The sequence below is a fragment of the Saccostrea cucullata genome, unplaced genomic scaffold (assembly GCF_032062105.1).
Source record: "Saccostrea cucullata isolate Sc308-1 unplaced genomic scaffold, CSIRO_AGI_Scuc_v1 ctg110, whole genome shotgun sequence".
NCBI classification, from domain to species: Eukaryota; Metazoa; Mollusca; class Bivalvia; order Ostreida; family Ostreidae; genus Saccostrea; species Saccostrea cuccullata.
In genome coordinates this window covers 893,655-907,238 of record NW_026939674.1, presented here as the reverse complement: position 1 = coordinate 907,238, position 13,584 = coordinate 893,655, and the positions used below count along the sequence as shown (strand labels likewise).

The following is a 13,584-nucleotide window of genomic DNA, read 5'->3' as shown; positions in this document are numbered from 1 at the left end:
TACAGAATTGATAATGCATAGAAAAACTTTTCTTGTGGTCATAGGTATGGTGTTAGGGGCACTAACTTGTGAAGTCCGGGAGCTGAGGGTAGGGTCGTTGTCGTTTTCTTCAAGGACAACTTATATGTGCATTAAAATAACCGTTATTTCCGTTTAATTAAATGTTGAGCTAAATATTTATATCGTAAAGGAGCTACCGTACATAGCCCTAGTGTAAAAGTAAGCGTCAACTGTAAAAGTCAGCGCTCCTCGTAAAAGTCCAATATTATTCAGCAACCGAAATGAAATCATATTTTGGTTCACCTTAGTTTTATATACTCTAGTGTTTTCGTAGATAGCTTTCAAAATCCTTATAAAATTTGTCAAAGATAGAAAGACACCAACCCTAATTGTGTATACGATATTTTTTTTAAAGTGCGCTGAACACATGATTAAGGAAAAGTCGCGGTCAGTTGACCATTGTATGCTATCAGAAGTTTAAAATATTCAAAATTGACATATGATTTTGAAGAATTTTTTCCATAGAAAGGGAAATATTATTGAGATTACCATTTTTGGAATAAAACCAAAAGTTCCTCCAAAATACAATTTATATAATAAGCATTAAAACGAAATCAATGTTGTCACCTGCTTTTAGCAAGGACCAGTAGGTAATCTGATCATGTAATATATCTAATTCTTTTTTTCACTTTTGGATGATTGAATACAAAAGGATTGATGGTTTTCATATTGCCCCTTAAGCTTCACTCTTTAATACGCGATTGTAACATAGATTTGATCCATTTAATCCATTCTAGTAGAGTGTAAACATCTTTTTCATATCTTGCCCATCGCCTGACGTAATCTTCTACAATAAATTTCCGTCAGTTGAAGGATCGGGGTTCCCTATATTTAGGACCTTTTAAAATAAGTAATCTAAGGTCCTCATTTTCAACTATATATAAGTCACCTGTAATAAGATGTCCAGCAGGACTATAGTTATAGTTTGAAGAAGAACATAAACACGATGGAGGCTTATGTTTCAGATATTCGATATTCAGGCCCTGTTGAATTTTTTTCATAATAGAAAAATTGGAAGCAATAGTTGATGTGTATTTGTAGGAAAACTAGATGCATTCTTTAACTATAAATATGGTGGAATACAAGACGCGGCCCTTTTGTGATTAATATTACTTATTCTAACTGTGTCAATTCCTTTCTTTTAATATCAAGGTTTAAAGAAAACAATACACTTTTAGATTATTTTTAAGGTAATTCCATCTTCACATTTTTATAGTGTCAAAGAAAAAAAAATGATTTTATTATCACTGAATATAGTTAAAATTAACTAAGAATAGCAAAAAATGTACAAGTATAGGTTGCCACATTTCTTAGGAAGTAAGATGATATTAAACAGAAGTGTGTGTCAGCATTAAAATTGTTCCTGTTTTGTCAACAGCATTATAAACGTAAGGCAAAAACTGGTAAAAATGCATAATTCTGAATCAGTTGCTAAAGTTCCAAAGCATAATGCTATTTTATGAAATAATAAAATTATGAAAATCAGATACAGAATATTACATTATATGTACAATAAAGAAATGCCTGGATGAAATGAGGAGTTATTGCCATTGGAAATATTTTTAAAGATTGAATAATTGAATAAATAAAGGAAATATTTTTATAATTATTTTACTTAACAATTATATGCATTACGTCAACCGAAAAGCCATCAAAAATATTTTAAAATTGCTATGAATATATATTAAGGTGAAATATTCATCTGCTCCAAATTTCACCATTTGTTTTTTAAAATCCCAAACACCGATTATCATCAATAACAATATCATTAGATTTAAATTAATAATAGTTTAATAGCGTAACTTACTTTTTCATAAATGAATATTATGTGTAATCATGATGTGAAGAAAATTTGAAATTGTAATTAGAAACATCAATAATTTTTTATCTCACAATAAATGAAAAATATGAGGTATATATGAAAATGATGTTTAATGTCAAACCTATCTAATTCTGATTAGAAAAATATAATCACCTAAACATAAATTTACAATACGTATATATTAATTTTACTTTTTACGCTCACAAAGTAACAAGGCTGAATTTTCATTTTTCCATATCTTTAAAATACGAAAATGTGCCTTTTCGAATAGATATTCCAGTTGGCTAATAGTGTATTTGTGACTAAGTCCATTCCCTCCATGGAGCATTAATTTTTCGCCTTCTTCAAAAGATATTGTCATTCCCAACTTATCTGAAATTAGATTTAACTATATCAATAAATTATCAGATGTATTTTATGCCTTCCATATGATAATGGTGCAAATTTAAAACCAAGTTTCCCGCAGCTCTGTTATTTTTCAGATTGAATGAAAACCAAGAATGAGTATTGTTGTAAATATGTCATTTATTAATGACACAAATGAAACACATGAAATTTGGGAGATCCTATGACTTTCTACAATTTGTATCTACACCTTGTTATGGATCTCCCAAAACTTTAAAATAACATCATGACAATACTCATATATCAAACATTTAAGCTGAAAAGTAAGGTGGCAACAAACAATAGGCCACCAAACAAAAGAAATTATCAAAATACATCCCAAAGTAAAGTTTAACCTTAGGGACGGTTGTACGGGGAGGTGGAGGGTATGTTTTTCTACAAAAAATGGTGTGTACAAACACTTGCAGCATCCACCAGCGATAACAATCACGTGATATATCCGACGTTAGCTCACAACTAATCAACGCAAAGCCCCAAAACCTGAGACTATGCATTACATAACGTCCTAGCTCTGAAACCTGATATATACATGAAATATACTAAAATCAGTACAAAATTGCTATGAATATATATTAAGGTGAAATATTCATCTGCTCCAAATTTCACCATTTGTTTTTTAAAATCCCAAACACCGATTATCATCAATAACAATATCATTAGATTTAAATTAATAATAGTTTAATAGCGTAACTTACTTTTTCATAAATGAATATTATGTGTAATCATGATGTGAAGAAAATTTGAAATTGTAATTAGAAACATCAATAATTTTTTATCTCACAATAAATGAAAAATATGAGGTATATATGAAAATGATGTTTAATGTCAAACCTATCTAATTCTGATTAGAAAAATATAATCACCTAAACATAAATTTACAATACGTATATATTAATTTTACTTTTTACGCTCACAAAGTAACAAGGCTGAATTTTCATTTTTCCATATCTTTAAAATACGAAAATGTGCCTTTTCGAATAGATATTCCAGTTGGCTAATAGTGTATTTGTGACTAAGTCCATTCCCTCCATGGAGCATTAATTTTTCGCCTTCTTCAAAAGATATTGTCATTCCCAACTTATCTGAAATTAGATTTAACTATATCAATAAATTATCAGATGTATTGCATGCATTGGTAATGACATGACAAAGGAAATCGAATTAATAAAAAGGACTGATACATTCCAATCTAAAAAAAGAAACATTTACTGGAGTATGTAAGATATTGACAATCAACAACATTACCGTTATTAATGATCATAAAATCAGTACAGTATAACATGTTCAAACCATATCTTTAAATGTTTACCGCAAAATTGCATAGTTTATATATTTTTGTACCTATTTCATACGACTGTTTACATAGAGAACGCATCCACACTTGTAGGTAGCTGGCACTAGAAACGTCCTTATCTTCTACATATCTTCCCTCCAGTTTAAATTGTGACACATTGATATTTGCTTCAAACATTCTATTTAACACATGGAATCCATTTGCGTACAATTTTGCACAAGGATTTTCCTCTTAAAGTAATGAAAGGAGAAATAAAGATAGTTTATATTCTCTTTATATCTCCATGTAACAGAAGCATTTACAGTGTTGTTAACGCTTTTCATTTTTTTCTATATAGTAAAAACTCTAATACAATGGTAAGCCACATTTTATTGTGTGTTTTATTATGCATGTTTCAATTATGTAACCGGCACCATTGGAAGAAATCAATTTTATACAATTAACTCTGTTTTTGTTTTTTATTCTATATACCATCAAAATTAAGGTAGGCTTTTTCAATGGCCTCTCTACTTTGAGTAATATCAGCAGTTATCATACAGGCACCATTTCCTGTAAGTAAACAACAAAAAACAGGTGAAATACATGGAGATAACGAACAGTTCAAGCTCAAAAGTCAATAAAACAATATTAAAGAAGAACAGAGCAAACACGGACCTTCAAAACGTCAGAAGTGAGATCAGGTGCCACGGAGGACTGAGCATCCTCTGCCTATCGGTAACACCAAATGTGTGCTTCTAGTCATGATCGTGAAACAACGGGAAAATCCGTTGACAATTCAGTGTGTATAAATTAGCCTAACAATTAGTATGAAAAACATTGACTTGCTGATAAATTTTATTTGCTGACAAACTCATTTCATCGACCAAAGAACTAATAAAATAATTACTTTAAACTAAACTGCTGATATTCTTGTTTCATCAACTTGTTTGTCAATAACGTAACACGTCGTAAAAAATGTTCTTATGTAGAGCATGCTCTTTTCACTTCAAATTACATTTTTGTGCAAATTTGAATTAAAAAAAAATGAAAAACTACCCGGTGAAAGTTATTCATTTTACTAAATTTGACATGAACCAAGTTGTTTTTTTTCATATTTTTTGATAAAAGTTTGCTTGTATTATCTGTCCTTAAAGCTAAGTGAATATGAAATCTTGAACGGACTTAAAATACCTTAGGTATTGAATTACCTTCTAAGGCCGAGAAAAACTTTGACAATATATCTAGCTGCATATCTTTTGGAAACACCTGTAGTCCGCTTATCCAGAGAAGAGCTTTGTTACCTCTATAGCTCCTGTAAAATTAGATCGACAATAGAACACAGGCACGAGGAATTTCCTAGCTGTTATTTTTTCACGATAAGATATATAACGAAAAGTTAAGACCAAGTTTTTCTGTGCCCTCTCAATAACTTGCGTCGAAATCGCTGATTCTTTTTGGATATGTTTTCATTGATTTCAAGAGCCAGCAGTTACCCGTAGAAGGGCTGTAAATTTAACCTGAAACGAGTAGTTTTTGCAACTAAACAGTGAGGGATCTTTTCATGCTAACAACTACTGCAATCAAGGATCTCAATTTTACAGTTCAGTACGTCTTGCAGTTGCATTCCACACATCGTCGCAAACCACGGCCAAAATGTACGATCCTCTCCCATTCTGGCCATGGTTGAACGAGTAGAGAATTCTTCGTAGCTCATTAAAAAATTGACCAATGCGAGTAAAGCATAGTATGATGATGAACTTTATCGCGACCTTTCAATGTCCAATCGCAGTCTAAGAAATATTTCTTGTATACTGTTGACGTCAGTTGTTGATTTCAATTGCAATGGAAACAAAACTTGCCACTGACTTAATATGACGTCACAATAGAAAGGCGTAAATATTCATGATTACGATACTTTTTGCGATCAGGCAGCCACGGGTAGGAGAGAGCTATATATGCGGACTCCGGACCGTGGCTTGAGACGATGCATTCCACTTTGGGATGCAAAATCTCGACATGATGATCTTTTTTTACTCAACGACTCTCGGGCGTAAACTCTTACCAAGGGCTTTTTGTCATTATGATTAATAATGTAGTCCATACCGTTTTTAAAATGTTTTTTACCTGATCTTGGACAATGCCCGGAAAAAATCGTCTGCCATTGGATCAATTTTGAGACGATCCCCATAAGTATGCCGGAGGGCATTACAAACTTCATCTAGAAAATCTACAAACATTTAAAAAAGCAATGTCTTAAAATGCTCCGTAGGAATGAAAATACAATGATACAGTATGTGTGCATTGCATATGGTTTCTCGCCTTTTGAAATGTCAACAGGTGCATATTCTACGGTGTTTTGAAGCTGTAGTAATTCATCCAAGAAGAATTGAGATTTTTTAGCATTTCCACATCCAATGTCAAACAGTTTACAGGGAGTACATAGTTGGGATATCACATCCTATATAGAAATGAGATACGTTTTCAAAAGTTAGGTAAAGTTTTTTTGGTAAAAATGTTTAACCTATGAATAAATGATTAATGATACAAATTCAAAATGCAAATCAATTTTACTCCACCTAGAAATAAGAAAGAATGGCGTTTTCAAAATTGAGATTTTCGTTTAATTGTCTCAAAAGATAATTTCAGATAATTGAAAATGACAAAACGAAACATACCTTAGCACAAGACTTAATAAGATCCACATCTGCTCTATAATGATAAAAGTCCTCCATATGTAAACATTGTTCATCATACTCTGATCCCTGATGGTCATAACGCAAAGAGACTGGAATATACTTAGGACTACTGGACAGCCCTTCTTTAACTTCTTTCATTAGGTCCATGGTCGGATGCCTGTTATAAAATCGAAGTAGTAATCACGCCCTTTATGATACATATGTACTTGAAATGGGATATGAATTCCCTACTTTTTGCTTCACAGGATTTCAGTAGTGCGGTACACGTATGCGAATAAATTTCAAATAATGTATTACTAATGAATTCATGAATGATTTTGTAAAAAATAACCCGACCATTACTATATGGAATTGGCTTTTAAATCCATGTTAAAACCAATGATACCTTCTTGGTGGAAACGAATGTTAAAAATACCTTTAAATATGTATTACAGATTTTAAAGATCCTTGGTGGATTTCCTCTTCAAGCTGAAGGTAAAACTTATGTCGGAAAAAGTCTTTGTCAGAAAATTTTCAATATAAGCACTTGCTTTTCAATCAGTTAAAAGTCCATTTCATGTTTCCTTGTTATTAAATGTATCGCAGTCTGTGAAATTTTAATAATTACATACTACGACTACACATTTTCCGTCATTTTTAGGGCTACTTATGAAAAATCACAAAAATACTTTATAGACTTTACTAACTGAAATAACTGTTTCAAAAGAATGACTGAGAAAAAAAACAACTTATTTTTTCATAGTTTCCGTGTTGTGTCCACTCTCTGTAAAGAAAATTATTGGTGTTCCCGAACTTCGTTCAACTGGGGCGACAATTTAGTTTGTCAAAGGTCTGAAGTTTTTAATACGATGTTTTACTGAGGCTTTTAAAGCAGATCAACAACCTTTCTCACTGTTTGTATAAGCACATTACTCAAATATCTTGTCCTTGCGATGGCAAACACTTGGTTGCATATTTTGTTGCACTAATAAGTGAAACATATTGAGATAACGATTCGAACAGTATTCAAGATAAAAAGTCCTTAAAACAATACAAAATAGGGGCAGAACAAACAGAGCAAAATTAAATCTGGCTGATAAATTGACGTACTTTCGATGATGAAAATAAAACTTTCCTGCCAGAAAAAAGACACTTGAAAAAAATGTTTTGCAAGCAATTATTTTTTTTAATTTATTGCATTTAAAGGGAAAAAAATTTACAAAAGGAAAACAAACATTGAAACACACACAAAGGTCTCCAGATTTCACCAAACGATTCTCTATCATTATTTTTTTTATAAGGTATATATTTTTTAATTCATATATTGTCTTAATAGAGCATATCAACCCAAACAAGGAGATGTTTCTGTTTGTACAGACAATTATGATGCTTTATTTGTAAAGCAATGACATTTTTAAGCTTGTCGGTTTTCTTCAAATAGCCCAATAAAAATTCCTTTTTTGTAAAAGGTATAGAAGTGTGGATTTATCGAAACAGTAGTTTGCAAAATTCTCATAAAGAGTCTGAACATGTTTACAATCCATGTTCTATTGCTTCAGTTTCTTTCTTCTTTTTTTTTAACAAAAGGTACATGTTTTATTATCAAATTGAATTTTGTTAGTTTGTGCAGGAAGGAATTTGTCGCAAATATTTTAAGACTTATTCTAAATTGGAACCACTGAAGTTTGTTTGTTTGTTTGTTGTTGTTTTTTTTTTTTTTTGTAATTTTGAATGCAAGTAAATAAATTCTCTTCCATTCAAAAATGCTCAAGTTAAAGATTCTAATCCAAGAGGTTTTACCCAATTTTCAATTTCTTGTTGAATTAGTAATTCATATTTAAATCATGTGATTTTTTTTTGGCATTCGTGAGCGAATTAAAATTATCTGGGATATATGGATAAGATAAATGTATATCTTTGACAAAAATATTTGGATCCCTGTTTATCTTTCTTGGCCATTCTAATATTGATGTCTTAATGCCATTATATTCAAGAAAATGTGTTTTTAACCATATTTCATATGTAGGTCACTCAAACTCATAAATGTCTCATCTTCATAGAGTATGTCATTAGCTTACATGAAATGTACGTGAAAACCATCTTTTACAGAAGAATGTCTTTTATTAATAACTTTTTTTTTGTTTATAAATAATGGTTCTAAAGAAGTGTTTCATTTGTAATGATTTGTCACAAAAGCTTAACCATGCATGTAACACATCCCTCCAAATAATATATTTGAAATTAAACATTTTTTGACAATGTAATCTTGCCCAAAGCATACAATTTTTTAAAATGACAATATCTAAAAAGGAATCTAACCCACTGATCTGTAGTAACAATTTTTTCATCCAAACGAGTTATAGGACATTAGGAACTCTTTTATACTAATCATCTTGAAACCTCCTTCTTTATAATTCATTACAGAAATATTTCTTGACAGTCTTTAAATGTTACTTCCCATTACAAATGTATAAAAATATTTTTTAATTCTTCATTTAAATTTCAGAGGGACTTGGGAGAGACGCAAACATATGATGTTAGGTTGGTAATAAAAGGGGTTTTTAGGGCTGTTAGATGACCAAGAGAGGTTAAATTTCTCTTGTTCCAGTGTTGTATTGATTTTTTATATTATTTATATTAGATGCATAATAAAGCATAAATACAGTGTATATATATTGATGAATTGTCTCAAAGTCAATGCCTAATAATATGTTTTTATTTTACTCAAAATTGCTACTTAAATTGTGTGTGAATATGAATTTACAATTCAACTTCACTTACCTTAACTCCAAGTATACAAGCTAAAAATTTACACATGACCGGTTGTAGCTGTATTTTAAGTTCTGCTTTAAAACATTAATTTCATTCGGTAACGGATCGTTAAATTTGTAAGGGCAATGTGCTGTGAATCTGAGATATGATCATTTTAAAAAAGTTAAATGTGAACTCTTCGTCGTTTTAACCATTCGATGTTGAGAACCATCTGAGGTCATTTACTGACAATATTTATGATATTTTTTATAACGAAACTGTTTATAAAATAATGCATAAATTAAAAAGAAAATCCAAAGTTTTGATAAATGCAATTGTCCTGCTAGCAAGCAAATAATGCAAAGTGCCGAAAAAACAAATTCTGTGTCAAACGTATCGTAGCTATCGTCCGAGTTTACATCCCGAACTTTTTATAGTAAGAAATAAATGATATCAAATTGGAGCTAGCGAAGATGGAGCAGAACATGTAACTGTTTTGATCTTTTTTGGAAGCATTTTTCTATCTCTCCGGTTAATCAATATCAATATATTGGCGTCAGAGGCAAATTAGGGTGTCTAATTGAAAGTGGTGTTAAACCATTCAAAAAGAAAGCCTCAATTTTCAATGCTATAATATGATTATCTTTGCAAAAAAATGGAGCCCCTCCCCGCTTACCTCCCTTCCAGTTCCTATGACATTTCCTTGTTTTTTGTAACGTATTTCAGCGCACGCGCACAGTAGGGAATAAGGATTAAATCAATATTCTTGTACCAGGCCATACATTTAAATTAAATAAGGTTACGACACCTGATATTTCTCTAAATATGAGCCGAACATAATGTGGTAATGAAATTTCTTTTTACAACACAAATAAATCAAATTCGTTGAATGTATTTTAAAATACGATGAATTCTAATATCATTGATTTTTCTTTCTTTGCACAGTTAGATAGGGTTTTCTTAAATTTTAATTTTCCCCACTATCGCAATTTTCTACATGCTGCTTATTCAATTAAATTCTGATTCATATTTTGTATCAAAATAGCTAAATAATATTCATACTTAAACTGAAAGCCATAAGAAAATCCAAAAACGATATATATATTTTGGGGGGAAAATGTGCATTTGTGTCTTTCACTTTTGCCCCGAACTCTTTTTCAAATTCGAGTGTTAAAAACTTAAGAATGTCAACAATGATTGTACTATACGTGAACTTTCTTACTTCGTGCCAATTCATGACTGCCTTTTAAGGACAAATAATTTAAAGAGACACCGTGACATACAAAGGGGAAAATTGACAAACATAGAATTTTTGCATGACCTGAGTAAATCTTGTTCAATTCCTGAAAGTAGTAGGTTTCAGAACATAACAGGTTTCAAAATCTAAAAAAATCTACTTTAATGGAGAAAAATTAAAGTAAAAATTATATCAGTATGCCCCATAAAAAATATATTGCGTTTACGCATTCGACTCTATTGTGCGCGTGCGCAGAAAGTTGAATAAGTTACCATAGTTACCATGGTCTCAAGCACCTCGGAATTAATGTATGTAAACCAAGAATTTTGATGCAAACTTTTTAAAAAAATTGTTAGAACATTTCATTTAACTTTGCATGCTCCAGTTGACTGTTGTTTACAAGTTTGCACTAAAAATAAAAGTGGTGTGTCCTTGACATACACGAAAACAACGAAATGGTAGATACAAGTTGAACCTAAAAAGTTTTTTCCGGCACTTATATTGTGCAGTCTTCTCTTGCTTTGCAGTGAAGTTTAATTGTCATACCTTAGCTGTGTACTATAATTTTCATTAGTCTTTATCTGTATGCTACAGATAATTAAAAGAAACATACGATTTTAACTCCTTGTTCAACTTAAATTACTATGGAAAAGATAAAGATTACAATAAGTGATCGATCTTATTAAAACTACCAACAAAACAATGTTGTGAGCAGGTCATATTCACGGACCCCTGGAAATTTCATTCCAGAGGCAGGATCAGGAGGCTAGCAGGAGAAAAAGAAGCATTTCCTGATGAAGGAAACAAAGTCGTTCACCCTATGTACTGATCAAAGAGACAACCAAATTAAGTATAACAAGTTGTGTTTGTGAAACACTGATGCCCTCGTACAGCAACATAATGAAGATTAACTTTTCTTAAATTCTAATTAAATATATATTGGTACCCAAAGTAGGGTCTTCTCACAAGAAATACGATTGTGAAATATGAAAGCCCTAGCACCATCATGTTTCAATATTATAAGATTTCGAAAGGTAGGTCAAACTCAACGGTCAAGGTCAAAGGGTCAAAGTTGTTGGTCTCTTATGAAACAAGTATTGTCACAAGTATTACATGTGTGAAGTATGAAAGCCCTAGCCCTAATTGTTCAAAAGTTATAGCCGAGGTTAAAGTTATTAAAAAGTAGGTCGAACTCGTAAGTCAAGGTCAAAGGGTCAAATTTCTTGATATCCAATGAAAGGCCCTGTCACAAGAATTAAATATGTGAAGTATGAGAGCAATAGCCCTTCAAAAGTTATATTCAAGGTTTGTTTTTAAAAGTAGGTCAAATTCCAAGGTCATGGCCATAGGGTCAAAGTTCTTGGTATCCAATGAAAGGTCTTCTCACAAGAATTACATATGTGAAGTATGAAAGCTCAGCCCTAACTGTTCAAAAATTATGACCAAGGTTAGAGATTTTTTCATGAGTACGGAAATGTCCAAGGTCAAGTGGTCAAAGTTGTTGGTATCCAATGAAAGGCCTTGCCACAAAGAATAAATACGAGGAATATGAAAGTCCTAGTTTCTACCGTTAAGTTATGACCAAAGTAAAAGTTTGGAATTTTTATGGAAAAGTAGGTCAAACTCCAAGGTTAAGGTCAAAAGGTCAAATTTGGTGGTATCCAAAGAAAGGTCTTATCACAAGTAATACACATGTGAAATATGAAAGTTGGGCAAGGTTAAAGTTTTGAGGACAAACAGACAGACAGACGTACGGACATGACAAAAAATATAAACCCCGAATCTTCGATTACGGGGACATAAAAACCATTTAACAGTTGGTATGAAACAAGTCAGTAAAAATACAACATAATGATAGAATAATTATTTAAAGAATAACGACCATAGAATTGAGCACAAGCTGACATTTCCATTAAACATCAAATTATCTGTTAGAAGCATGCCTCGGTTGAGTATCGAATAAACACCATATGCAGGAAGTAGCAGAATATTTCTACGTCAATAAGGAAAGATTAAAATTGAAAAGCTGAAGTCATATCGTTTGTTATTCAAATTAGTAGCTAGTTGTTGTTTGTTTTATAAAGCCAGAACATCCAAATATTAAATTGATGTTGCATAAACTGGTGTTTTATTTTATTTCACTCGTAAAAATTGAGTCGAGTTAGAAATAGATAATTTTAATTGATAAAACGTTGTGGATATATCTGAATATCAAATTGACAGTTATCCTCCGGCAAATGTTTTCTTCTTCTCAAATAGATTTTGAATAAATCATCGAGAGTAAATCTTTTGTAAAATTGTGATGTAGTTAGCACATAACATAAATAAGCAATCATTCTCAAATAATTTGTATAAGAATATCGCATTGTAGATATCAAAATGAACGAAAAGGGTTACTGTTTTATCTGTCTAGACTGCTAACGCATTCAGCTCCTAATGTTATCCCTTGGCAGTGAGAAAATTACATCGTCGCAAACCACAGCCAAAATGTACGATCCTCTCCCATTCTGGCCGTGGTTGAAGGAGGAGAGAATTCTTCGTAGCTCATTAAAATTTTGACCAATGCGAGTAAAGCATAATCGGAAGATGAACTTCATCGCGACCTTTCAATATCCAATCACAGTAAAGGCAATATTTCTTGTATACTGTTGACGTCAGTTGTTGATTTCAATTGCGATGGAAACAAAAATTGCCACTGACTGAATATGACGTCACAATAGAGAGGCGTAAATATTCAAGATTACGACACTTTTCGTGATCAAGTAGCCACGGGTAGGAGAGAGCTATATGCGGACTCCTGACCGTGGCTTGAGAAGATGGAAAATTATGACTTTACTTATTTTTATGCGCCCGGATCGATAGATCCGAGACGTACATTGTTTCTGTCATGTCTGTCTGTCTGTCTGTTTGTCTGTTTATCTGTTTGTCTGCAAACTTTAACCTTCTCCATAACTTTTGAACCATGAAAGATAGAGGCTTCATATTTGGTATGCTTACTTCACTTATTAAGCTCTTTTAAATGGCATCAAGGTTAATGACCTTGATTGTGACATATATGCTAAAAATAGTTTTTTTTTAACCTTCACCATAACTCCTGAACCATGAAAGTAGAGACTTTATATTTGAAAGTCAATGACCTTGTGACCTTGACAGTGACCTATATGCTATAAATAGCTTTTTCGAACTTTGTTGCCGCCGGGCGCATAGTGTTTCACAAACCTATCTTGTTCTAGATGCGTTTGTCGAGATCCACAATTCGACGCAAATGCATCTCTCTTCTATCGTTTTCGTGGCAGCAAAAAATTATGTTCACTAAAAAATAAATAACTCACCTTGCTACAAAATGGATACTCCAGATGGA

General features: G+C 31.9%; 1 protein-coding gene across 1 annotated transcript; it reads right to left on the bottom strand.

The window, feature by feature from the left end:
• Positions 1–2,995: 2,995 nt before the first annotated feature.
• LOC134253578 (uncharacterized) lies at positions 2,996–13,584 on the bottom strand. The gene is made up of 8 exons (XM_062736105.1): positions 13,556–13,584; positions 6,236–6,413; positions 5,880–6,018; positions 5,685–5,787; positions 4,769–4,872; positions 4,053–4,130; positions 3,629–3,811; positions 2,996–3,369 (listed from the first exon to the last, which is right to left on the bottom strand). Exons 2-8 carry the CDS (start codon positions 6,401–6,403, stop codon positions 3,185–3,187), a joined length of 960 nt encoding a protein of 319 aa, XP_062592089.1. The 5' UTR covers positions 6,404–6,413; positions 13,556–13,584; the 3' UTR covers positions 2,996–3,184.